This window comes from Scophthalmus maximus, chromosome 6, assembly GCF_022379125.1.
Source record: "Scophthalmus maximus strain ysfricsl-2021 chromosome 6, ASM2237912v1, whole genome shotgun sequence".
In the NCBI taxonomy this organism is placed as follows: Eukaryota; Metazoa; Chordata; class Actinopteri; order Pleuronectiformes; family Scophthalmidae; genus Scophthalmus; species Scophthalmus maximus.
In genome coordinates this window covers 9,123,466-9,151,021 of record NC_061520.1, presented here as the reverse complement: position 1 = coordinate 9,151,021, position 27,556 = coordinate 9,123,466, and the positions used below count along the sequence as shown (strand labels likewise).

Genomic DNA, 27,556 nt, shown 5'->3' with positions numbered 1-27,556 from the left:
ACTGTTGTTGCTGTGAATCGAAACTTAAAACATAATCAGCAGCTCATCAGACGACTTGCTGCAAGTGACGCTGATGCTGCTGTCTGACTAAGTCAAAGCCAGTTCTCCATTAAATGTCATCTTACTCATGGGTCGAGGCCGAGACAAATATGTCATAACAACACCAGTTGTCGGTGCTGCAGTCGACTAAATGTTGGCAAAGCGGAGGTATCTGACCTGCGTCACGGCGTGCCTTTCTGTTAACATTACGGTTAGCCCATTGTTTACTCAACCTGCCGTTAACCTAAAGCTCTGTGTATCCAATATCAGCAGAGCTGCTCAACCCCAGAATGCCCCAGCCACACGCATCAAAAGCAGCCACCTCTGATGAATCATCATGCAAATCGATGATGAGCGGTGATGGGAACCGTTCACTGTGATGGGAAACTGAAAAGGCCCAGGCCACAGCTGAGCTTCTGCCCCAAATGTCGTATTGTGTCAAATGTCTGTGTTTTTGCACTGAACAGTCAAAGAAATCGTGGCATTCGGTCAAATTTGAGTGACATCTTTGCTGAGAGGATAATTTAAGGCTCATTCTAATTCTTATACAAGTCAACAAATGTATTGATTTATTGCCATATAAAGAAATTGAGCTTTAAATATTTATAATCAAATCTTTATCCAGCATGTTGTATAATTCGCGAGACCTTTATGTCCGTTCTAACAAACTCTTAACATCAATAACATGATACACGGTGTAAAATATGTACAATTTTATTACAAACATCCACAAACATGCAAAAAATATATATATAAAACGTTAATACAAAAGTTGCATTTGTGGCGGTAGAAAAAAAGAAAACTACTGCTTTACATTAAAATGTGTGCAGTGAAAGTAAATGTTTGTTTTTTTCTGGGACACAGAAATAACAGGTGAGGAACTACGCAAGAGTAGGATGGCAGTTGGCGTGTCACATATGCATATCTTTGGTGATAAACACACACACACACACACACACACACTCCCACGAACACACACACTTAGTCACACCTCATGCACCACCATCTTATCTTGTCGTACCAAGGCTTTGTCGGACTGAGCACATCTGAGGCACGTTGACTACACTGCAGTCAGAAGGAGGAAGTACAAAAAGAAGAAAAAGAAGATGTACGTGTCCTGAGTCTTGACCCTCTCGCCACATCTCAACAGACTGCCTGAACAGTGTGACACCTCATTGTTCCACAAGTGTGAAAAAAGGCTGTAGCACATGACGAGACCTTTTGGCATCAAATGAAAAAAAGCAGCGCCGAGTGATTATTGGACAAACGGTGAGACAGTGCGAGATGACTGTTCCACACAATTAAATATGGTGCAGTCCACCTTTTTTTTTTGCTTGTTTAAAAAATAAATAATCAACATGCCCCCCAGTTTCTTCCTGTTCTTACCGCTCGCTCTAAATACTAAGTAAATTGCTGATTAATTAAAGCCACTGAGCAGCAGAGTTACCCTGAAGAGATGAGTTGGTTGTACCTTGTGATTTCACAGCATTAATGGCAAAAGTCCTGGCTACGATCACTTTCTACTGTATACTGTTTACTCACGCACTCGCTGGTTTTGGGACAAAGCAAAAGCTGCACGGGCGTTTTAGTCGAAAACGGTTATTGCTAATTCTTAAAATAGAGGTAAAGACGTGTGGCAAAATATACCACAGGATATTCCCCCCCCCAAAAAAATTCCTTTGGCTTATTACGAGGAGTAAACATTCTAACAAGGCCACAGGTGATTCTGTTGATGGGTCTGTAGAGCTCTGCGGCTTAACACCACATCCTGGAAAGAAAACATGACAGTAATGACCAATATGGTTTGTGAAATTGCATGGGTTGTCATTTTAAATCTATCTTCTCCTTTTTTAGCAGTAATTCTTTACTATGTGATTTGGGATAATCTATGAGTTTCTTATGTACCTAATGTACGTGCTTAATCTTGAGGCCGTAACCTTAGTAATAGATGTCCCTCTGTCCGGCAGTCAATCACACAGGACCCCGATCACTGGTGTGTATCTACATGTGAACAGGCGAAATTTTTAAACAATGAAAAAAAAAAAAAAAAAAAAAATACCAAAGCAGTCAGCAGCAGCAAGCGTATAAAAATGTGGCATGACCTCAGAAAATCAACCCAAACATTGTAGCTGTCCTGGCAAAAACATTATGGAATTTTTTTTTATTATAAAGATTTAAGTATAAAAAAACCAAAATGTATTTAAAACAAACAAACAAAATAAGAACACTGCAGGTACATCAAATCTATTTTGCATGATAAAATACTATAATTTGTATTGTCACATATATTTTGGTTGTATGGCTTGATCCACTTTAAGGCATTTTATGCTTTGGCAGTTTTTGTGCATTTTCATGTTATACAATTAAAAAGAAAATCGGTGGAGCTATTATATATATATGATAGATAAAAAAAAGAATTATCAAGTCTTTTATATATACTGTACAGTATATGCATTGTATTGGCTTGTTAAAGTCACCCTAAGTTTTTATTCTGGGTAAATCTGTTATATCCAGGCTTAGTTCATATTTGTCCAAGTCTCCACTCTGGTCCTCGGAGCCGCGGTCCCACATGTGGCTGTCTGCACTGTCAGTATGGTTTCCAACGTCGCAGTTGTTTCTCTCTTTTTGATCTCCATGCTCCCTCGGAGGTGAATCTTGGACCGGGTGACCTTCCAACTGCTCCCCTGACAGACTCCCATGTGCCTCTTCCAAATGGCCGTCACTAACTCCTGCCTCTTTATCTTCCTCTTCCCCTTTGAGTCCCTCTGGGGCTCCGTCCAGACTGGAATCGCTGAGGAAAGAGTGTGGGGTTTGAGTGTCCTCCGCAGACAGCGGGGTCTCGTCCGCCAGCCGACCCGAGAGAACGATGTTGCCCGCCCCCGGGGTGAAAGGCATCTCCTCGTGGTCTTGGTCTGGATCCTGGTCCTTGCTGCAGTAAGCGTAGCGGTGGTTCATGTGCTGGGAGTACGAGCCGGAGTGAGAGAACCGCTTGCCGCATTTGTCACATTGGTAGGGTTTCTCTCCGGAGTGCAGCCGGCTGTGCTCGATCAGGTGGTGCTTGTGCTTGAAGGCCTTGTTGCAGATCTTGCACTCATGAGGACGTTTGCCTGTAATGAAGACGGAGAAGTTACTTCTAGGATCCTATGATCAAAACTTTAATTGAACTCAATTCTCTTGAAAGGCATGTGTTTATATTTATTCATTATTTTATTTTTGCTTTGGGAAATATTTTCTATATGGTAACACCAAGCAGATGGATGGCTTAGCTTAAAGAAAGGAAACAAGGGGAAACAGTCAGCCTGGTCCCAAACCCTGCCGAGCAGGGACACAGGCAGTTGTTGTCACCAGGAACCTCATACAAATTGTTGGTCCCAGGCCAACAGCCACTTTGCAAATAATGGACAACTTACATCTACGATTTGTACTGATCTTGTCGTCTAACTACCAGCAACTAATCAAGCGTATAACCCAAAATGTCAAACTTTTCCCTTTGAGCGTTTCTAACGAATATGATGGTAGTCAATAAAGTAGATGATTCAGGTGCTTTTTTTCAGACCTGTGTGCTCATATTTGTGTCGTAGCAGAGAGCTGCTCTTCTGGAAGGTTTTTTCGCAAATGTCACAGGCGTACATCCCCTCGTCCGTCTTCTTCAGCCTCTTCCTCCCGGGCCCGCCCTCTCCCTCCAGGCTCTCATCCATTAGAGAGAGGTAGTCCAGAGCTCCGCGGCTTAACACCTCACCCTGTAAAGAACACGTGAAATTCATGACTGCAAATTGTGTATGTACTTGGTGTATGCGCCTAATCTTGAGGCTCCAGTATTTACAACACACTTAGTTTAAAGCCTAATGAGAAGCCCTTACTCACCATGATAGCTTGTCTCTCCTGGTGGATCTTTTTCAGCGTGGCCTCTGCATCTGCCTCCATCATGTAAGCCATAGGAGAGAGAAACCCAGCGCTATTAGCTGGCTGGCTGAATGGAATCGGTGTGATGGCATCATGTCCTGAGTACCCCAAACCGGACTGGTTGATGATTGAAAAGCCATTGTACAAGGACCCTGGAAACAAAGGAGCTCGGGCCCCGCTGTAGACCGGGTGGTGGTGAAAGGGTAGGTGTGAAGTTGGACTTAAGTTGGACATGAGTCTCTTCAGCTGCTGCTGGGTCCCAAGCTCTCTCTTCTCACCTCTGGCTGAGCTGCCGTTGACAGCCTTGTTCCTCCCTTCTTGGTCGGAGAGCTGCTTGGGCAGGGAGAGGTCCAGAGGTTCGTTCTGCGACGACCAGGGGCTGCCAGTCCGGTTCTGAGGCGAGGAGATCTCAGGAAGGCAGTTGGTGGGGTCGAGGCACACGGGAGAGCTGAATCCTGAGGAAGGAACTCTTCTCCGGGCTCTGGGGGATGACAGATTTGGGGAACTGTTGATTGGTTGGCTCGGGCTCCCCTTTTCCTGGCTGGACCAATATGCACGTGAGGACAGGGCGTCATGGCGGTGCTGTGGGGGAGAGTGCATCGCGATCAGAAGCTGCTGCGGCACAGCGTGCCAGCCGGGCTTGTGCAATGGGGAGTTGTTTCCAGAGAGGCCATTGGTGAGTTCACATGGTTTGCTGTTCTCTGGTTGGAGCGATGATCTGGGGAAGAACAGAGGTGGTGAGGAGTGGTCTTTGCTGCGAAGACCCTCGAGCACCTCCACTGCCTCGCGGTTCATCTTGCAGAGGTAGCGCTCGTGCTGCAGGAGCACTGCCACGTTGGGGAAAAGCTGGGAGCACCAGCGACACGTCACCCCAAGCACACCTCTCTCCCCTTCACCTGACTCTCTCCTTCTCTCAGGAGACATTTTCCTCTCGGGCCCTCCACCATTGTGAGCCACCCGCCCTTCCTCTGCTGCAGCGTCACCTCCTCTGTCCATCTCCTCATCTTTCTTCACCTCCCTGTGAAGCATCTCCTGCAGCATCTGCTCAAACTTGGACCCAGAGTAGTGGTAAGGCAGCATGGTGGTCCCCTTGAGGAGACTGGCCCTCAGAGACAGCTCTGCTGAGGGGTCCCACAGCCGAGCCAGATCCAAAGCTTTGGCGAAGGCTGCAGGGTTTTGGTTGGGGTCGTGCAGCAAAAGCTGATGAGGATCCTCTGGTACTCGGCCCAGAGACCTGGAGTTATCTTGGTTCTGCGAAGACAAAGGAGAACCCTTGTCATTACTGTTTCTCCCCCTGCCTGCAGAGGGAGATGGGAGAAATGAGGGGTGGTAGGGGCTTTGGCTATGTCCAATAAATGCCCCGCTGGCTCCTCCTGTATTTCCCCCTCCATTTCCTCCACCACTATGGCACTTTTTGCTGCTCAAGTGGGAGCTGTAGGAGCCAGAGTGAGAGAAACGCTTTTTGCAGTTGGAGCACTCGTAGGGTTTCTCACCTAAAGAATAAAAGACAAACAGAAATGGGTGGTCAAAGGACGCAGCGAGAGCTGAAAGTGATTTCTACCAGGGTGTGATCATTCCGCAATTGTCATGATTCTCTTGTCTCACCACTGTGGATGCGGAGATGTTCTTTGAGGTGATGTTTGTACTTGAATGCTTTCCCACACTGCATACATTTGAACTTCCTGGTCTCCACGCCTTGATCCAGCGTGATGGGACTCTAGGAAGACAGGGCGTCATTTTCAGTTTTTCACTTGAACACATTTAGGTGGGAATTACATGGGGGAATGTACAAATGTCTCTTCTATGGTTAATGGGTCTAGAGTCATAACTACTTAATATAATACATAAAACAATATACAACTACGCTGTGAATTTTTTGCCATGATTGCAGATGTGAAAGTTTGTGCCACTTCATCTCACCTTGTCTTGCATCTGATTGTGAAGTGCCAGGTGCTGCTCCATCTGCGCCCTATGGGGGGCAGTGTATCCACAGAGTGGACAGACCATGTGGCCCCCCTCCCTCTCCTGACAGTACTTGATGTGTTCCCTCAAAGTGGCTCCTCGCTGATACATCCTGTGGCAGAACGGACAAACTTGCTGGTTCCTCTCCGCATCTGAAGTCCAGAGAGAGGCGACCATTTAGAATTCACCGAGGAAATTTGCATGCATTCATTACGTACACTGCGTCCATCCATTTTCTAAACCGCAGGGGCGCTGGAGCCCATCCCAGTTTGCATGGAATGTGATGTAGAGCAAAACCCCTGGACCGGTCGCCAACCTTTCTTACTCACATTTACCTTAAATATAGTAGCAGTAAACTATTTCCATTTATTAAAAACATCTTGTACAATCTTGTAGCGTGTACATCTTTATACAAGCTTTCCACCATTTGCCATTTCCTACAGCAGAATGGTCTATTAGACGTAACAACACAATGCCCAATTTCAGATTTGTTAATTTTCTGTTTAATATCATTTCAGCTGCTCCCTCATGAACATACCTGCTCCCTCAGGTGAGCAGTGCTGAGCTCCTGGTGACCAGATAGCAGGCGGCAGGTCGTCGTGCCTGCTGCCCTGGTGGTATGCCGCTGCCGCGCCATTGTGGCTCAGGCGGTCCAAGAGACTGGCGGAGGTGGAGGCCTTCTTCAGCTGGGCCAGAAATTCATAGTGAGCCAGGTCCTCCAAGGCATTCTGGGAGTCTGAGCTCTTACCTGGGGAGCGGAAAAATTGAAATATGTCGCGGTTTTCACTTGCAAAAACAGATATTTACAGAGAAATATTAGGAAAACTTTTAGATTATTTTCTCATATGTTAAATGGGGTTTATATTCTTGTATTGATTTGAGACTTTTGCTATATTTGGGTTATTGAAAAGCCTGAGCTGCTAAACCTCTCACAAGATGATCGGTGTTCACGTCTGTGGGTGCATCAGTGTCGTCGAGCCACCGCTGCCACTCAGTTTTCATCGACAGAAGAAACTCTTGAGAAAGGGTTTGCTCTCGGCCTTCGTGTGTGCGTGTCGAAATGGTCGTGAGAGTGGAACTAAACTGTAAAGTGACGACGTGCAACTGAATCTAATGGAACTAAATTGTTTACTTAAAACAATAAATCCAGTTGGCCGATTTGAAGAATTCTATCTCGTTTGTGCCTTTTGAGTGCAGTGACAGGCACAGAGAGAGAGAGAGAGATAGAGAGAGAGAGAGAAAGCCACAGATGTAGGCAATGTGAAGTCGAGAGGGTGTCTCCTATCTCAAGCCAGTCAACTTTGCTTACAGTGACTTTGAGGAAGATTTTTCAAATGTTTGCAGATGTTGGCATATTTTGAGCTGTTTTTTTATGTGGCGCAGGGAAGAGCCTGTGCGGTTGCGCGTTGTAAAAACTCAGCTTTGCCTTCATCAGGCGAGGCCAAATCACACGAGGCGAGGGAGCTAAGTGATTGTTAGTAGGCAAGCCGCGCGAGCCTTTGATCTCCCCTAAATAAAAGGGAAAGCCTCACGTCGCACATTGCTGATTTCAGTACCGTAACGTCACCTCTTTGATGCATGGAAATATTGTGACATTGTGTGGGATGAGTTCTTTTGTCATGCTTTCAGAAGGCTGCCTTTTCAAAGAGAAGAGTGAAAAAAAAAAGAAAGAAGAAACACAGTAGAGAAGAAACAGCTTTCAGGGAAGGCATGGTTTCGCAAGGAGCTGATACGAAGGTGTATCTGGAGGACTTTGAGAAAAGCGTCACGAGACTGCCGCCGTCTTGCATCAGAAAAATACTGCAAACTTGTTTACACTTACTGTAGTGTCATACAGTATACATTACACTTTACACGCATACTTTTCTTGGCCGGGTCCGAAATTCTTCAGAAACAAATGCACACAGTTTTTTTTCCGAACAAAACACTTTAGTTTCTAACTCACAGTACATCCTCAATGTGTCATGGTCTCCTTCCCGGTCGGTGGCGGATGCGGGGATGGCGTCCTCGGCGCCTTCGGCCTCCGGCTCCACCTGCAACCAGTAGTTCCTGCTGCCGGGGCTGAGGCTGTGTGGCCGCGCGGAGCGAGCGGGACTGCCGGGCTCCTCCGTCCCCTCGCTGGGCGTCAGGCTCGTCTTGTCCAGGCTCTCCTGGCAGTCCTGGGGCTCCAGGCTCCACAGGCCCACCTCATCCTCCCCCTCCGATCCCAGGGAAGTCACTTGTTCAGCGTCCACTGTCAGACGGAGAGTGAAAACGGAACGTTTTTCAGAGGGGGACCAGAGACATTGGCTCAAGCTGACTGAAGTAATGTTTAAATCCCAAAATTAAATTTTCAGTGTTCTCATTAGGGATGCTTGACTTTGCAAAAAAAAAAAAAAAACGAAATATCATGAACACGTGTTTTTAATCTTAACTATTTTGTTGTGGTGTCCAAATATATAATTACTTTTTAGAAACATGATTCACGGTGAAATAGACCTGGTCTTTATTACTTCAGATGGTATTTAGTTATTTGAGCAGTAGATTATGACCACTGGAAACCAGAGACAATAATACACGAGTTAAAAAAATTATGTAAGGAACTGAAACCAAACGGGGGAAACACACAACCAGAAATTCAAAAATGTTTTGTAAATTCAGAGCTTTTTTGTAGTTGTTGTTGTCATTTCAGAATTCCTCAGTAAGTACGAGGATGAAATTGTCTTAATGTGAAATTGTACAATGTGTTTCTGATCATGAGATAACTCGTAAGGCTTTGTGTGGATAATGATCAATGCAAACAGACATGCGCAGCATGCAGCACACATACAATGTGCAAAGAAGATCTAGAAGTCTAAAAGGAAGGTCCCAACTGGAAACAAAAATTTCATAAATCATCTTACCAAGCTGTCTCAAAAATATAACACTTCAGACAGAATAATAAAGTATTAATTGAAAATTCCAGTGGATTTTAAACGGGAGGTTTTACACTGACGGTACTGAGGGTGAAGCGAGGCCTTCGTTTTCAAAAACATATTATATAATGATAATATACATTTAATAAGAACGACAACATGTATTTCATTAAGGAAAAAAAGTACTCCAGTGTGTATATGTGTCATTGTGATGATCAAACGTCAATCCAATAAAACAAAGCTTGTTTTAATGTCAGTATAAATCATTGTAATTTTACAACATTTACTTTTTTATGTGTGCCTGCTCTTAAAGAAACACAATTTGTGTGACTGTAGTACAATATATATATATATATATATATATATATATATATATATATATATATATATATATATATATATATATATATATATATATATATATATATATTTTTATGTCTAACCTCATATTTTTAGCACATGTACAACTCATGACATTGTGACGGCGGAGTAGCCAAGCAGTAAGAAGAAAAGATAAATACCATATTGTAATTCAAAAGTGTACCCTCGGTGCCCAGGCTGCAGCAGAACTGGAAGTGCGCCTTACTCTTTCCCATGGCGAAGACAATAAATGACAATTACAAACACATGCCTGGGATTTCAGCTGTAGGCTCTTATTTCCAAGGCTTTCTTTGAGGACTCTCTGTTTTCCCCTCGCTGATTGGCAATATCTAATCACGACCAAGTAATGACCATTTAAGAGCACAAATGGACTCCTTGCCAGTGCGTTTGAAATATACCATCGGGGAAAAGCCAAACCATTGTCGAGGGGAGAGCGCGGACAGAGGGCCACTTCTTCCCCCTTTGTTGTGAAAATACGCTCCGTGATCAGTGTTTTGATGAAGGTCGCAATTGCAACGTTGTCATGCTTCCCATTAGGGTTTAAATGAATTTTCCTCGTTGGCTTTGCGAGAGATCAGAGAGAAAATAACGTTTCACAGCTCATTAAATTTCGCAAAACACAAACAAGCTTTATTCATTACACTGTCATAACACACTCAGTCACTCTGAGAGACTTTCATTTCTGTCCGAGCGGCTCCGGCAACACCCTGACTGGCCGGTGGACACAATAATTGAGGAGTTTGCTCTCAGCTCCCCTGCACTCCCCCTCAGATACGGCCCGCGGCTCACAGTCACGGAGCCGGCGACTGTACACTGAAGTGACGTTAAAGCCCGTTAACCATGCCACTTTTACATCTCGAAGACTCACGCACACAGAGATAACACATGCACAGTCACTCTGCTACTGAAAGAGCAGAAGGGGCCCGGTGATGCAGAGGGGGGACGGCCCGCAAACACAAACACATAGGCCGCCTGTGAGTCAGCGTGTGCAATTATTCCTCTGAAAATAACATATTATCTTATCAATAGATGCAACACCTACACGTGTATCTGTTTGTATCAGCAAGTTGCACGTCCTGCCCCAGCTTCACTGCACCCCTGTAAGAGAAATGTGCTTATGCAAAAGACAAACTCAGATCCACCCGAGGCCCGTCACCTTGTGCGTGCTCCATGCAGTGCTGCCTTACTAACGCGGGGAGGGATGACTTGCTCTTACTGGGGGTGGAATTGGTCATCAAACAGGCTCCACTACAGCGGGCAATTATGATGAAGTGACGTCGACGGCCCTACAGGAGTTTCCTGGGATGTTGGGACATACCGCCGGGCCCCAAAGGGAAAAAAAATCTGGTCCAGATTAGCATCAAATTGGCTCTAATTTTCTCTGGTATGACAGTGAGTGACACCGAGTCTATACGTCCTGTCATTAGAGCGGCACCACACAGGGATGGCTTTCATTACAGGGTCCCGCTGATATATTTGTTTGGATTGCGACTGCATCCTTCACGGTTTCTTTTTATTGGAGTAACTACATCTTTGAACAATGCAGGAGGTTTTGGGATCGCCTCCACGTGGAGATTGTGTGTCGAGGTACAAATGAGTTTCAGAGGGATGCATGTAGGATTTGTTGTGATACGCTGAACACAAAGCAACAGACAACGGCACAGTAGAAAACAGTAAACTGCTATTGTGCATGCACTGTAGTGTGCACGGGAAGAATGTGACTCATATCCAGAGAGCACAAACTGAACTGTGCTGCATCATGCTTGACAACATTGATCACTCGGTCTTCTGGGGACTGTTTCTGATGGTTTGCCGACAACGCTGTGTTCAGATCGCACACTATTTTTATCTTGTCAGCCCCTTCCCCCGCGCTGACAGTGGCTGAACTGACAGATTGACGGTGGTGCCAATTTCCAGCTTGGACACACAGTTTGGTTCACTTTGAGAAATATACGTTGCCGTTCTGTTCTGGGTGTTTGTGATTCATCTTGAATCTGATCTGATGCCAAAAAAGAAACCATCTACAGTATTGATTCTATTATTTACATCGTCGGGTTACACGGAGACAGATTATGCCTGAGTAAATTCATGAGCACATGTGTTACTGATATAGAATTTCAACGCGCTCAAGATAAAGAAAAGGAATAACTGGCTCCCAACAGCACAGAGATAGTTTCAGTCCCGTCCAGTCTAATCCTGCACTGTTTGTATCCCCGGGGCTATCTACTGTACGGTAAGACACTAAGCTGCAGTTTATTTTACAATTCACAAATGCGATCTGGTATATTGACTTTGTAATTATGTGGCTAAATGTTAAACACGCAGTAATTACCTAGAAATGACCTTGTTTGTTTCTTCTGGTTTTAAATGGCAACAAACAAGGCCAGGCCCAATTTACCACACAATGAATTTATTACCACTCTGTTGATTTTTTACACACGTCAACTCTCGGGATCATTAAATAAAAGCCAGAATGACGGTAAAATAAAATTTAATCAATGCTATTTAACAGATTTTCATTTCTCACATGGTTTAACAATAACTGAATAACTTTTACTGCTCGTATCAGTTTGAGACAATTTAGCAGCTGTCAGATAAATGTTCTGAACATGTTCTAAAAATATATTACGTCTGTAATAAGGTTGTATTTTTGCTATATTATACACACATCATATACATACTTTATTAAAATCAAATATTGAAATATAGATAGGAAATAAAACCAAATGCATATTTTCAACATCTGAATTTAATGTGTTTGTTTACGTGGCCGCTTTAAAAAAAAAGTTTGATATCAGTTCACATTTGTAACTTTTCATAGCATTCAAACTATTATTATTACATAACTATTATCATTATTCCAAATTATTTAGCTACCTGGATGACAAAAAGATCCATGTTGCTCATCATATGACATAATGCATAAGTGTAACATGACATAAGCATGTGCTGCACATGGTCACTTTACTGTAACATCTGGTCCACTTCATGAAGTACAAAGTGTAGATGGTAAAACTGTCAATCCAGCCAACTGAACACACCGAGGCATGATTAATAAATTCCTTTATTCCTCAGGTTATGTTATCAAGCTCCTGTTTATATCATTTAAATACAATTTTAATTCTATTTTTTTATATCATATGGTTATCAGGTTTAGTTAAGGAATGAATAGTGCTTCTTCCACGCTGTTAAATCTGACACAAGAAACCAAAGTACTTGCTGCTATGAACTGAATAAATTACCTCATGGACGCCCACATGCTAAACAAAAAACAAGCACGGCAAGATGTGTGTGAACACTGTCATTTTACTGTACCTATGAGAGAGGTTCACAGACACGGTAGATCCATATTCATCTGCAGATGAATGCCGACCACGGTGGGGTCGCTCTGTTTCTTATATCGCAAAAATCAAACATGGCATTCTCAGTGCGGCAGCTCTCCTATTCATACCTGCTGCCTGACATTCATACAATGAGTCAGCGGAGGACCACAACCAAGAGCTGACACCTCCAACCTGATTCTCTTCATTTTAGCAACATCTCTCTCTCTCTCTCTCTCTCAGTGTGAAGGCTCCTTGACCTGCTCTGGTTTGGTTTGGTTAAAACCCATTCTTACAGCACTGAGAGGGGAAAAGGGCACCGATGACCACAGGCCAGACGTGTTTTATCCACCTGTGCTACTAAATATTTACCGAATACATAAAGAACACACTGTCATTCACTTGGGGGGAAAAAAAGGAGAAAAACTAAAGATACGATTTTTAAAGTGATGCCAATTTGTGAGATCACAGGAGAAAGACTTAAACCAATAATATTCCAGAAGTGAGGGAGTTTAATAAACAGAAAACCACGTGCGGATATTTCCTCTTAGTTGTTGCCTCCCTCCAGAATGCAACTTTTTAATTTCAATTCATCCGAATGTGTCACAGATTATATGCTGACGGCAAATTGAGGATTAAACGCTCCAAATTACACGTTAACCAATAGGAATGGTGGTAATGTGATGTTTTGCTGCACTTTTATCGCATTTTTGTGGCCAGAGAAGAGGAAGTGCAAACATTCTTGGCTAATGATGGAGACAATAACCACAAACATATACGATACGAAAGTCAATTTTAGTTTGATTGATTAAAGTCGCTTCTTAGCAGGTTGGCAGCGAGTGCAAAGAAAGAAGAAGAAAAAGAGTCTGCAAATGGCAGCTGACACTGTGATGGAGATTGTAAAGGTCGTATTAGTGCGGAGGAAGAGATGCTGAAATGTGCCGTGTGGTGCAGTATGTGATTTTGAATTCCTGCAGCGCATTTGACGTACAGCGCTGCGGTGTGTGTGTGTGTGTGTGTGTGTGTGTAACAGAGAGGCAGAGACACCAGTGCATTGCTGCACAGAGAGAATAAGATGCACTGAGAGCAAGAAAGAAAGAAGACAAAGAAAAAGTGCTGGAGAAAGTGACAGAGTGAGATCAGAGAGAGGCAAAGGAGTGAAGAGGATTAGAGAAGAAAAGGACAGAAAGAGACAAGCAGCAAGAGTGTCAAACTGTCCCTGGCACAAATCCTCCAACTGATGTTGAGCTGTGAAAAGCACACAGCAGAGGGAAATTCCCTTAACACACACACACACACACACACACACACACACACACATACAGAGATAGAGAGAGAGAGAGACACGCACAGAGAAATACAGAAAAACAAACAAATAAAACTTGTATTGCGGTGAAAAGAATGGAGAGCTCAAAGAAATACATTGTGTGTGTGTGTGTGTGTGTGTGTGTGTGTGTGTGTTGTGTGCACGCTCCAACAATATCTGAACTTCAGCGAGAGATAGAAAGATTGAAGCCCATGCCAACAAAGCCACAGCAGCAGAGTCACAGCTCTGTGCCCTCAGATGTCCCGCTCATTAGGAGACGCCACCCCGTCAGGGTACTTACACCACCAGCGCCGCAGCCGAGGGGCAACATCTGCACTCTGACAGACGCAGGGGCACAAAGAACAATCGGCCCAAGAAATAAACACCCCGCTAATCTCCTCATATTGATTAAGGCTCTGCAAAAAAAAAAAAACCAGAAGTGCGCACAACAGCGGCGCAATTCGGCGCACTTAAAACTGACAACAAACACCGCACTGAAGCTGTTTCGCCTTTGTTCAGTGTGGCTTTTAATGATTCTCTTCAATTAGGGCCCTTGTGACACAAAAGCAGGATCCCCTTTGGCATTTTTATTAGCTTCAAAGCCACTGAGCCATCCAACTGATACCACACACAAAGTTGATTTGTCAACAAGTTGCGCTCTTAGCGTGCCCCTGTCCTGGTGTTGGTTTCATTATTCACATATGAGCGCGCTCGGTGCGATTTCAGAGGAGCCCGGGCGAATCAAAGCACAGCCCCAAGACGCCGACAGCAACATTCTGTGCTGTTGTGTGCGGCTGCCGCGGCCGCTGTGAGAGGGCCCCGGCATCTGAAGATCCAATTGATTTCAGTATTACTGATCTGTTATTCTCTATCTACGCGTCCCATCGCTGCACCAAACAGTGAGCCACGTCTATGAGCGGAAGCCTGTTCTCGTGTTCAAAACGACCGACACGTTATACCGACAGCAAAACAAGTGAAATAAATAAGGGTTATCGATGACTGTAACTGTGCCACTGTGCTGCAGCGAGAGATAAATGTGCACCGTGATGAAACTAAGAGGATTACGACTTGTCTGTTTTTCTCTTCATCTTTGACATTCAATCCGATCTTCTTCTTCTTTTTAAAAAAAATATCTGATAGATCTAATCTACTCATCTGAACTTTACCCATGCCCAGCTTAGTTGTTCTGAAAATACTGTACAACATGGGCGAGCTTGATTAATGAAGATTACAGAATCTTTTTTTAAATTTGTGACATTTGAAAACCCAGTTTACTTATATACACACACACACACACACACACACACACACACACAATGTTTTTGATGTGTGCATTTTTGTGCAGCAACACGGCGATGCCATCATGGCAAAAGTCTTAAAGATGTGCTACCACATCTGTTGAGAGACAGAACAATGGGAACAGGAGAAGTGAGAGAGAGAACATGGACAACTGGACTGGAAAAGGATCCCAAATAGCTTCTGGCCTAAAACCAGCGATCACGCCACAAGGACAGAGCCTGGCCAGACTCGGGAGATCAAACACGAGAGGTGGTGCGAGGAAGGAACTCACCAGTCTTGTACATTCCCATCCCAGCGGTGTATATTCTTAGAGTGTGGTGAGTCATCTATAGAAATCCATGATCTATTCTTGTAGCCTACAATGACGGTAACTTGCACAGCGGCCTCCGCAGGAACTTTAAGACCGTTTGCATTTTCAACATGTAGAGCTTAAACAGACAATAATACCGCTGTTTGAAATTTTGCTTTTCATTCAGTGTAACATCATAGCAACCGCCTTTTTAGGGAACGTTGTATTCAGCGCCTCAGCTACAGTATAGGAGGTGAACAGATCACCCAAAGCAAACCAACCAGGGTCAAAGCAGATCAGTCTCCTTTTCTATGAATTTCTCTCCCCATGATGAGTAACAGCAAACAACAGGGGGGGGGATGAAAAAAAGAATTGAGATCTCAGTTAATATATAAGAAGGTCTATATGTCTTGTCTGTGATAGAACTACTAACACCTGCGACAGTGAGAATCATCAAAAAAAAATGCGAATGCAGCAATCAGTTTTTCTCTTTGCAGAAATGAGGCAAGGTATGAGTGAAGAGGTGCGCAGCGAGCCTTTGTGGTCGCCTGTTCTTCCTCTGGAGGTTTCCTGTGCGCTGTTGCCTACATGTTTGCCACCGTGTTTACCTGTCCTTCAGACCACCACAGTGACATTTGTCAAAAAGGGTTACCTCGTTTTGTACCGGCCTTTACCTTCAAAGCGGGAAAAAGTGTGGCCTCTGCATTTGAACTCTGTGGGCGGCCTCGCAACAGTCAGAAAGAAGAGTAGTTGTTGTTTTGTTTTTTAAAAAATTATGATTGTAACAAAAAAATGTTCTGCTATCAGAGATTGCATTGACATGTAGCATCTAATATTTACTATGAAATCTCTTCTTTATGACTCTTACAGAGTTGCTCTCTCAGGAACCTCACATCCAGTGCAAACACGTGGTGTACGACAGTCACGATGACTTAAACAATGACGATTACGCATCTGTGATAAATTCCCAAGCAGAAAAACAATTTCCGCTGACCTAACAGACGAAAGGTAAAACAGGAAGCGCCGCCAACGTCACGGTGCCGAAACGTGTACATGTTGCAATTCTCCGCCTCGATGACTCACCAGCAGTGACAAAACGCATGTATCTGCAGTAAAACACTCAGCATTGGGAGCGCGCGCGTGTGTACGCGTGAGCGGCGCCCCTTCCCCGACAGGCTTGAGCTCAGCGCCCCTGCCACCGTGCCCCGCGTGCATCTGCGGCACTGGGAGCGGAGGCCTGGCGTTGCTGAGAAAAAAGGTTAGCTCGGTTTTAAGAGGAGCACGTTATTTTGGAGTTGGCCCTCTGCTTCCTCCTGTGGCCCGCGCTGGTTTCCGTGTAGCGGAGGAATCGGCGCTGGAATGCAGTATCGGTCACTGAGGGACCCACGCATTCACCACACTGTGAATCAAAACCAAAACTCCACTTCATTAGACTCCTGTCATTGCAGAGACTCTCACACCACTCTATAAATACCCCTGTCTCCCCCCTCCAAATTTGTTTTCCCTCTTTTTTCTTTGCACATGAAAATGCTCAGGGACCGTTCCAGCCTTCTGATGTGGCTCTTTATTTTGTACGTTGGCGCAAGAAACCACACAATAGTGGCTCCTTTTGAATATTAAAACATTCTCTGACGGAGCACAAAGGTTCTGAAGTTTTTTAATAGGGGTGCATGCTAAAATAAAACCCTCTTTGAGTTTAACAGCTATACAATGTGGGATTTGGTTAGTTCAAGTCGCAACTGCAACTTTTTCAGTTACTCGCTACAGGACATTTGTTTTGAGGGTGAGACAACTATGCCTGGTATCCCGCTGACTTTGTCCACTTTAAACCTCTTTATATACGATCTCTTAGAGGTGTTTTGTGCATTAAAGCCCCACGGAAAGTGATTTAAAACACACGATACAAGAACTCAGAGGAACCCACAATGAGATATAAAAGATCAGAGCACATATGTGAAGGTATTCACGACACACGTAGTTAAAAAACACCCATTCAACTCCTTACAGCTGTCATTGCTGCTACCATCTGAGATAAATAAAATTGCCTTGTTATTTCACTGCACTTTCAGCAATTAAAAGTTAAAAATAAAGACCAACAAGTCCTAGAAAATCAGCAAAGCGCAAGCGACCGGAGACACTTATCCACTGCCGCTTCCTTCAGAATTCAGAATCGGTGATAATTAGAAAGATGCGACTGTATCAGTATGATAAAAATGATTTTCCTCACAAGGATATATGTTGCCGTTACAGAAACAGTCTGCAGATGAGATCGGGTCAGTCAGATCCTGCTTGGTGAACGTACAGACGGGGCGCCATCCTCTGGCGCATGCCGACATTACATCCGTCAAATGAGATGATAACACACTGAAACACTTCACGTGACCACGAGTGACCTCGGAGACTTTGAAACATAGAAAGACGCCGCTCTAATGTGGCGCTCGGCTCGTATTTTTCTTTGTCTCTCTTTCAGTCGTTCCCAACGCGCCTGCACACACCATCTACTCCCTCTGTCTCCGCCCGGGCCTCTCGGTGACTCTCTTCTCTTTCAACACTTGTTCTGCCCCTTTGAGCACAAAGACACATAAAGAAACACAGACAGAAAATAAGGGAACACGCATACTGTTAAACTGGTCTTTTTGTGGTTACAAAGTTTTGATTAGGAAGACGGTATGAGTCATATTGCATATTAATATACACACTTCCCTACTTTCTTTTGTTTCAGCTTGATGTTGAACTTGTGTGTGTGTGTGTGTGTGTGTGTGCTGCGCATGTGAAGCCAGAGCCCACGCTTTGAAAAAGAAACTAATTAAAGTCATAGAGAAAAATGCAAAGCCAGCAGAACTTGCAAAAGAGAGTGTGTGCATGTCATTACTGACCTGGCCCATGTTGGAGAAAAAGAAAAAAGTGACGGCAAGAAGGGAGAGAGGGAGAGAGAGAGAGAGTAAAACCTCAACCAGCGAAATAATGTATATAAAAAAAGGATTCGACAAGAAGAAAGGTTTAAAAAGCAAACTTGGGGAGTTTAAGAGGATCTTTGATGTGTATCAGAAGAGGAAAGCAGCCTTGCGACTGGGACGACAGTAATTTTAAGTCGAAGCAGAAGGCTGGCTGGCTGACTGGCTGCCTTGCTGGCTGGCTGGCTGACTGCCTGGCTGACTGGCTGTGGGCTTTGATGGCGCTGGCTGTTTGAAGTGGTTTTTCGGGGGATGGGAGCAGCGTGTGGTGTCAGTGGGACAGGGGAGGCACTGGGGGGGGGGGGGGGCACGATGGCAACCATTCAGGCCCAGGCTGGGGGGGGGGGGGGGGGGGGGGGGGGGGGGGGGGGGAGCAGCGGATGGATAGATGGAAAGAAGAGGGGAAGAAAGCACAAGAAGGAGTGGATAAAATTGGAAACGAGCGAAAGGGATAGGAGGTGGGGGAGTGCAGACACAGATAGAGAGGAATCAAAGGGACGACAGGGACAGAAGACACAGAGACAGAAGACAGAAACTGTGACGAGGCAGGGAAACAGAAAGAGAAATAAAAGGCAGATAAATGAGAGTGAGAGAAGAAAGAAAAGCAGCAGATGATTGCCAAAAAAATGTCGAAGTACGAGAGCAAAAAAAAAATAGAATAATCCGATCCGTGTCTGACATCCAGAGGCCCGTCCCAACGTGAGGCCTGGACACATTCACACCTACATATTACTTGTATCATTTAGATGACGTTACCTCCCTGTGATATGCTGCCAGGCTGACTTATAACTTACTTCCCCTTCCATCTCTCCTGCAACGCTGGACACATGCACCATATAATCATAACTACACTGCTTCCCCGAGGTACCACAGTTGACCGCACAGCAGAAGAGGGAAAAAGAAATGATTCTGTACAACTTCAGAATTTCTTTACTTTTTTCTTTACTCTGTGCCTACTCATTTTCTTTTCGTTTAACCTTCCCCAGTTTGTAATTTTGCAATGCCAACACAAACATGATAACCTGTCACGCATCTAGAGATAAGAATATCTGCTAGATTGTTTCACGATGATAAATGGTGATAAATGAGTGGACCGGTGCAAACTGATTATTTCTGTTGCTTCCTTTCTGACGCAAAGTTCTTCCGGTGTATGGATCCTGTAATTTATCCTCACCTGAGCTAAAGATTCATTCGCATGATCGAATATCACACACCCTGTCCGACATTGAGAAACAGTCTGAACAGTGTGTTTTTTATTGATCAGACCTGAAGAAGGCAGCAGGCACGTTCATTGTGACCTTGTTAGTTTGTGATGTTGCAGACTAGTTATTCAGAGGAAGTTTTTTTTTGTAATACATTACACGTCACGCTTGAATGGACTTTTTTTTTTTTAATGTTGTGGTAAATCATTGCGAATTTAATTTTCTTACATCATCTGCAGGGATGGTGCATTCGCTGGTAGGCCTAAAAATCAGTGAAGCATGTTCTATTCACAGTGGAATGTGTTTACTCCCTACCAGGTAACTACGAGTACGCACACTATCTGTGTGTGTCTGTGTGTGTGTGTGTGTGTGTGCGTGTGCGTGCGTGCGTGCGTGTGTGTGTGTGTTCGTAGTGGAGAGTGGGATGTGCAGGTCAGATGAAGGTGGTACCAGGTGATCACAGGTACAGGGAGACAGAGGGAGAGAGGAGGAGTTGGCTGTCCGACCTCTCCTATGCCTTTTCTTGTTGCTGGTCCAAGTTCACTTTTTTTCTCCACGCCCAGGACAGCGGAAGTACCAGCTCTCGTTTGCAGATAGAACTTATATTGGTGGACTGGGCTGGTCAGGAAAGTCTGCCTTCGAGGAGAACTCACACAGATTTACAGTAGAACACGGTTTAGTGATATGAGGATATGTAGAGTCACACTGTAGATTTGTCTGGTGTTTCATTTGCCGGATGAGCCAAAAGATTTTTATAAAACTGCTGCCGTCTGCTCTAAAACTGAAATTATTCGTTCATTATATATCTAGCTGGATGACAAAATATATTCCATCAGTGCATTTTGGTAATTGATGAGATTGCCAACAGTGACCATTACGTCATCAGGGAGCGCGACCAAGGCTTGTACATAAAGATGGACGACGCGACAGCTCCACTCAAGTGAAGCCAAATCCTCTTGATCACCCCCTGGTGGCTGATTGCAGTATAGGTCATAAACCCCGCCTCCTCCATGTTAACAGATGTTAACAGTCATTTTAGGCTGTTCTCATCACACTGGCGTATCTTTTTTTTCCCCCTGATGAGTTGGGTTTTTAAATAATTTGATGCTATGAAAATGAGCTGAGATGTCTTGACCGACAGCTCATGTTGACACGCCACTGCGCAGACTCTGGCTCCAAACATCAACCGTGCAAGATGGCAGCCCCCCGTGTCCTGTGAAATATTTTTGCCTTCATTCTGGTACAGTGGGAGAAAGGGGAGATGCACCGTCCATCTTTTCATTCAGTCGTTGAGTTCAACTCGTTTCTGCTGGCCACTCCGATAGTCTTGGCTCCGGTGTCAGGTGTTTGCCAAGTTCTGCTACCAGTCCTGCATGTCCATCACGGGATCGTGCAGCTAAAGTGGAAACTACTGGTGATATGCTGATTTAACACTGGGCTGACAAGGCTGTCAGCGGCCCTGCAGGGGAGATACTCCAGGATTTCATCACTGAGCAATGACCGAGACAGCAACTTCATGAAAAAAAGGAACTAACAGTCGGATCTTCAGTTTTGTATAACCATAGAGTCAAATCATAGTTTTGTTTTGTTTTTTGTTGTGCATATTCCTGTTAATGAGCTGGTGTGGTTGCCTATATATGTGGTGCTAATGGAGAGTGGAAGGACAGAAAAAAAGGAGAGAAATGTTTTATTTTAAAAGTAACAAAATGAGGAAGTGATGTGCTGGTCTCAGGGAGAGACACAAAGAATAAAAGGAAGGCAGAAAAAGAAATGAGAAGCGATTAAACAACAACCAGAGGGTGTCAAACTGAAACCACAAACACTACTCCTTTCCTCGAATCAGTGAGGTTTTTTCTGGCCTCCGAGGTGATCCGAGCAGATCCTAAAACAAATGCCGCCCCACTCCTGCCCGTTGCTGACACACACCGCATTCTGTCTCACACTGCTCCTCTTTCAACATGCTGCCCCGTTATATCTAGTTCCAGGACACTGGCGCACCCCCGGCCAGCGGAGTGCGTCTGCCTGCCATGCTGCTCTCCCCCTGTCTCTTTTCTTTTCCTCCTCAATCTCTCGCTCTCTGTCTCTCTGCCACCCATCTGGGCCTTGTAATACATGACAGCTGAAGCGGGGCTCCAAATTTAATTTGAGGTGCGATAAAACAGCACATATCTATAAATTGTGTGCAGAGAGCCGGCCTATCTGGGTAGTTTTAACCGCTCTCTTCTGTACAACATGTGAAGCATATCACACACACACACACACACACACACACACACACACACACACACACAATACGCGGCCAGCGTGCACAAAAGAAAGACCCACAAATGGACTTAAAGGTGAGGAGCCTTGCCAAAGCAATGACAAAGGCTGTAATAATAAAACTGGAAATGTCAAGAATGGAAAGAGATCAGTTTGCAACATCATACTGTACAGAATGTAAACCCCTTTCTGTCTCGATGTGAAAGGTTTGAGTGAGAAGCCACAAGAATTATTGTCTGTGATAAACGTGTGAGAAGTGCACACTGAGGCACCTAGATACACACACACACACACACACACACACACCTCACGGGCTCTGCGGTTATTACGTGTTATCTTACAGTTTACAGAGTGTGATCCTCAGACACACACTCAACTGTAGCGTTTCTGATGGAGTCTTATCTACTGACACAATTCAACCGTTCCTGATCACTACACTGGATTTGGCTTTCATCCGTCAGGGATCCGACTGTGATCGTTTCAACGAAAGGTTTCATTTCTCGGAGCAGACCTGCTGGATTTAGGAGACATTTTGTTGCACAATGCAGAAAAATACTTTTTCCGGCTCTAACGTCGCAACAAAAGAGATCCTCACAACTCCAAACGACCATGTGCAGGAGCTAATATGGCGGAAAACCCCTCTGCGTAGTATTAATCCTGCAATGGCACCGCAAAACTTTCCAAATAGCGATTCCTCCCGGGGTGGATCGTCAGTGTGGCAGCCACACAGCAGGAATGTACAGTACGGCATGGGACTGTTTTTGGCTACATCTGAGCAATAATTGAATAAACATGTGAAAAATACCAGAGGGACTCAATCAAGGGATTCCCCATTACTGCAATGTTGATCTAGCATCAAACACACAAGAGCTGGGATGGGAAAAGTCTGTGACATGGGGAGCTATGGGAACGTCGGGGAACAAATAAGGAAACACTTAAAGATTACCCCACATTCTGTCGCCCGTCCCATCTCTCACTATCTGCCCCTCTTGCCCCCCGAAAACCCCACCACCTCGTGTCGCCTCACGCCAGGGAACCGTTTACGCTGTCCTGGGCCCCGTCAGCCACATCAGTTCCCCCACCTCTGTCATCCTCCCCTTCTTTCTTCCTCCTCTGTCCCGCCCACCCGCCGGTTCTGACGCCTGAGCTGAGCCCCTTGAAGAGCCCGGGTAATAAACTGTGGTGCCGGAGCTCTTCATTGCTGTCTCGCTCTCCCCACCCCTCATCCCCAAAGCGCCGATACATCTCAGAGTAGGCCTGGTCCAAAGGGCCCGGCCCCTGCACATTGTACAGTACAAGCGCGACAGCCTTTCATTCCAATGTTTTCCCCCCTATTCTCTCTCTTTTCTCTCTTTTCCCTCTCTTTTTCTGCTGCGAGAGTCCTTTGTGTACAGTGCGCTATGCTCACTGTGGCAGCACTGTGCCAGAAAAACCCACACAAACACACATGTATGCACGCACGCACACACACACACACACACCCACACGTACATGTATGCACACACATACACAGTCACCGGCACACAGCTGGGCCCCAGCTGCATACAAAGACTGGGGTTTGGAAATCAATGAAGGAGAAAGAAGAAAAGGGGAAAGGAGTTTAAATAAATTGGCACTTGAAAAAAGAAGAAAAAGGAGAAAGAGGGAGTGAGGGAAACGGGGAGAGAAAGCTCTCTCTCTCAAATAGGCACATCAACTCAACAACAGAGTGAGTTTTTTTGGGGTTTTTTTTTCATGGACTACGGAAACCTAAAGCACAAGGCAACAGGACTAAATATGTTTGTGTGGGCGCTCGTGAAACGCAATCCTCCATCTGATTCGAGGCCCGGGGCTGCACGGGTCCGATCAGTTGTGTGGCTGTCATTCTGGCGAAGATGCCCACTATAAGTTTGCGAGCAGGGGAAAGCCCACGCATAACCCTGTCAGCAGGCTTTAAATACGTGACAACACTGGAGTCTGAACAGCGCAGCCTGTATATGAGGGCGGAGGACAGTTACTGCACCAATAAGGTGGCTTCTGACAAATCCATTAAGACGGAGACTAAGCCTCATTAAAGTTTTCTTGAAAGCGAAATTAATTATCTGTGATGTTTTAATGTAAAGGATAGCAAAAAAACTCATGGCAAAACTTTGTTCTTGAGAGGAAATAGATATCGTCTCCTCTATTTTTCTAAAAATACACATAAACTATATTTTGGGCTCATGTATAAAAAAAAAAGTGCACGTTTACCTCTGAAGTTGTGCAATTAAAAAAAACGTTAACCACCGTCTCTATCAGTAGGGGAAAAGGCATTAAACCATCAATTAAGTGCCCGGCGTCAAGAATGACTGCGTATAAGGGTCCTGACATGGGGACGCGCTGCTCCGCTAATTAATTCACACTCTTTGAAACCAACATCTCTCACTCGCAGCCGGTACAAAGGTCATCGTTTCAAATGGATACGTTTCCTTCCTCAAGTCACGGGGCTGTTTCCAATCTGCCAGGAACGAAGAGTAGTAATTTCCTCACGTTGCTTGATATTGGTGGACATTGACAGTTTTATTGGGGGAGACAGAGACATAATCAATAGGCGCCTTGGGGAGAGAAGAAAAGGCCGCTTATGCTCTTTTCCCTCTTTCTTCTGGTTTGGACAAGATCCTCGAATCGCTGTCTCATGAGTCAGGCCTGCCAGATTCATTTGGTTTTATCAAGGACCTTTAACTCCCCACTCGCATTCCGAATCCTAAACACGGCTTTAATACACACACACACACACACACGCACACACACACACGCACACACACACACACACGTGTACACCGGCACGTGGATGTACGTGCAGCAAATGTTTTCCCCATGCACCGATGCACGTCTGACACATCCTATGAATGAGCGCGCCGTCTCCACAGGCATGCATGCGCGCAGACTCACAACAAGTCATGAAACGATGCTCAATAGATACAAAGGAGAGAAAGGAGCCTGAACTAACTCGTAAAAGATGACAGTGTATATTATATAACAGATAACAGTCTTCGACATGACATTTTAGACAGTTTTTCAGATTCTCGGCCGAATATCAAATTGTAATCAGTGTCGTCGGTGTCCTCAGTTCTTGAGGCCCCGCCATTTGGTTACAAGTGACGCTTTAGCCGAGCACTGAGGTCACAGCGGGAGCTAAAGGAACTGGGCGGGGTTTTTTTGCTGATACGCGACAGGTCCTTGTCAGTAAGTAAGTGTGTTTTCTCTTCTTTCTCTTTTTTTTTTTTGCTTGCACAGCACTGTGATGCTGTTGATTTGTGAAATAGAGTGCAGCCGGTCGACCAACTGCTATGTGACAAGTCAAAGGTGAGAGTGTGCGTGTGTGTGTACCGCACGCACACACACGGGCGCCCGTTAACGCCGAGCAGCCGGAGAGCATCTCACCCTGGTGACACTCTCGCCGAGCGTCGCACCTCTCTGAATAAAATGAGGAAACACTCACAGCAAACTGATGGGCCCTGACGGCAAACACATTCGTGGCGGTTGCGTGTCAGTTGAGAGACAAACGAGCACACTGCCTGATTTTTGCAATGGGATCTGTGGCCCTCAAGAGATTTAAGAATTAAAACCAGCAATGGCCGAAAATGCTCTCTGAGTGATAAAAGATGACTTGCACTTGGACTAATGGTTACGTGTCTTAAGAGCTTTCCCTGCTTTACCCAGCGACTCCGCATTAAAAACGGAGCCAGCAGCAAGACACTGGCTGGCATCACACACACACACACACACACACACACACACACACACACACCACTTCGTTAGCATTAGAGCGCTTCAGAGTAAAAATATAAGGTTTCTAAAGTTCAGTTTACGTATGAGTTCATTAGACAAGGGGGGGCCAGTTAGATTCAGGGTTAGAGAAACGCTCAATGTGGTGGATAATTTTAGAGTTTTGCGGGTTTGGGTTTGTGAGGCAGGATTTGGCTCTAACATAAATTTTTCGGTCGTCATCAGAAGAATAGGCGACCGAATGTTTATGTGTGTATCCATGTGCGAGTGTGTTTATCCTTACTCCAGTCTGTGAGTTCAGAGCCACACACTTGAAAGCAGGGCACGTTGTGTGTGTGTGTGTGTGTGTGTGTGTGTGTGTGTGTGTGTGTGTGATGCATGTAGAACCCGAGTCTCAACAAAGTCCCTAAATTAAGCACACTGTCAACAAGTTCCTCTCAGCACTGGTGTAGGAAGAGCATTGACAAAAACGGATAACTGACATCATCAAAAGCCTCAAAAGGTCAACTGAGGCTTTCCACAAAGTCCCAATAAGGTGATCGACAGTCTTCTAAGAACTACACAGAGATCAAAACTACTCGGTGCCGCAGGATTAAAGGTGGTAGGTGACTTTTAATTTGTTTCATTATGTTCTAAAGTCTTTGCATTTGACAGGAAAATAAATAGATAACCAAAATTAGTGTTTTTTCTCGCAGAGACAAATTAATTTACCAGCAAGAATTTTCACTTTAATTTCAATTGTAGTAGAAAAGTAGTTAAAGTAGAGATTTGAAGAAACTTTGTCTTTCGAAGATCAATATAAAAACCCCAACTACCCTTTTTTTTCTCCTTAATGTTTCTGGTAAAGTCCACTTTCCATTAAAAGGAAAAGGTTGACTTGAACGAAAAAACTTTATCAAACTCACAAAACATGACGTGATGAACCAAATAAAGTTGCGTCGCAGGGCCTGGAACATAAAAACACACAGGATCGTGGGACGTGAAATTCTCAGAGCAGAGTTACGTGTTTTTGGCGTGAACAGCATCAGAACTAACGCAAACACGAGGGAGAAAGAAGAAACATCCCTCGGTCGAAGTAACAAAATAAAAAGCGCCTCGGCCACTGTGTTGGGGGGTTTTAAGAAAGTGTGGATCCCATGAACTTTGCTGATGATTTCATGATTTGCATTTCATTTTCGGGTGGAAAAAAAAAAACGCATGTTCAGGTGCAGCTTGTAGGAATAAACAAGGGGCCGCGAGATCTCGCAAAAAAAACAACACGTGGAGGATGCTGTGGGTTTATTTCCTCGCACCTTTTTACGCACGGCTTCGCCCAGAGAGGAATAATCCTGACGACACCTTGACGCATCCCAACAGTTAATACTGCAGAGGCCAACACGAGCCATGGATGCAAAAAAAACCAAAAAAAACAAACCTGTGTGTGTGTGTGTGTGTGTGTGTGTGTGAACTATGAACGCATAGTCAAAGTTGCATGGTGATGATAAATTGCCCAAGTTGTTTCAACAGACTCCGGAGGAAGTGGACACGGCGGTGCGCTCGAGGCGACGTCTGCCCCTGCAACCGGTCGGTCGCCGACTTGTTCCAACTTCCCCAGCGCCGCGAGGGTTCGCCTTACCTCGGTTCCTCCGGGGGTTGGCTTGTTTCCGTCGTTTGCCCCGGCTCTCCTCCGCCATGTCGCCTGCGCGTCGCCTGGTCTCAGGGAGTCGGGCTCGGTCCGTGCGCTCGTCCTGCGCGCCTGCCTGAGAATGAATGGTGCGGAGGCATCGCCTCCTCCGAGCGCGGCGGGAGACTCGCAGCGCCACGGGACTCCGGGGCTGCGCGGCGACGACGAGCCGCGAGGAGGAGCGACGTCAGCAGCGGAGGTTGGCCCCTGAGGTCAGCCCCTGGCATCGCAAACCGACACCTTCCTCATTTGGCGCTGAGAAGAAAAGAAGAAGAAGAGAAAAAAAAAGCGGATGGTCGATGGCTGAGGGGCCTGCGCGCACCACGCCGGCACAC

General features: G+C 45.1%; 1 protein-coding gene across 1 annotated transcript; it reads right to left on the bottom strand.

Moving 5' to 3' along the window:
* Positions 1 to 737: 737 nt before the first annotated feature.
* LOC118309795 (zinc finger E-box-binding homeobox 2-like) lies at positions 738 to 27,556 on the bottom strand. Its single transcript, XM_035632297.2, has 8 exons — positions 27,174 to 27,556; positions 7,850 to 8,137; positions 6,443 to 6,652; positions 5,863 to 6,056; positions 5,548 to 5,659; positions 3,904 to 5,435; positions 3,596 to 3,779; positions 738 to 3,146 (listed from the first exon to the last, which is right to left on the bottom strand). Exons 1-8 carry the CDS (start codon positions 27,229 to 27,231, stop codon positions 2,518 to 2,520), a joined length of 3,207 nt encoding a protein of 1,068 aa, XP_035488190.2. The 5' UTR covers positions 27,232 to 27,556; the 3' UTR covers positions 738 to 2,517.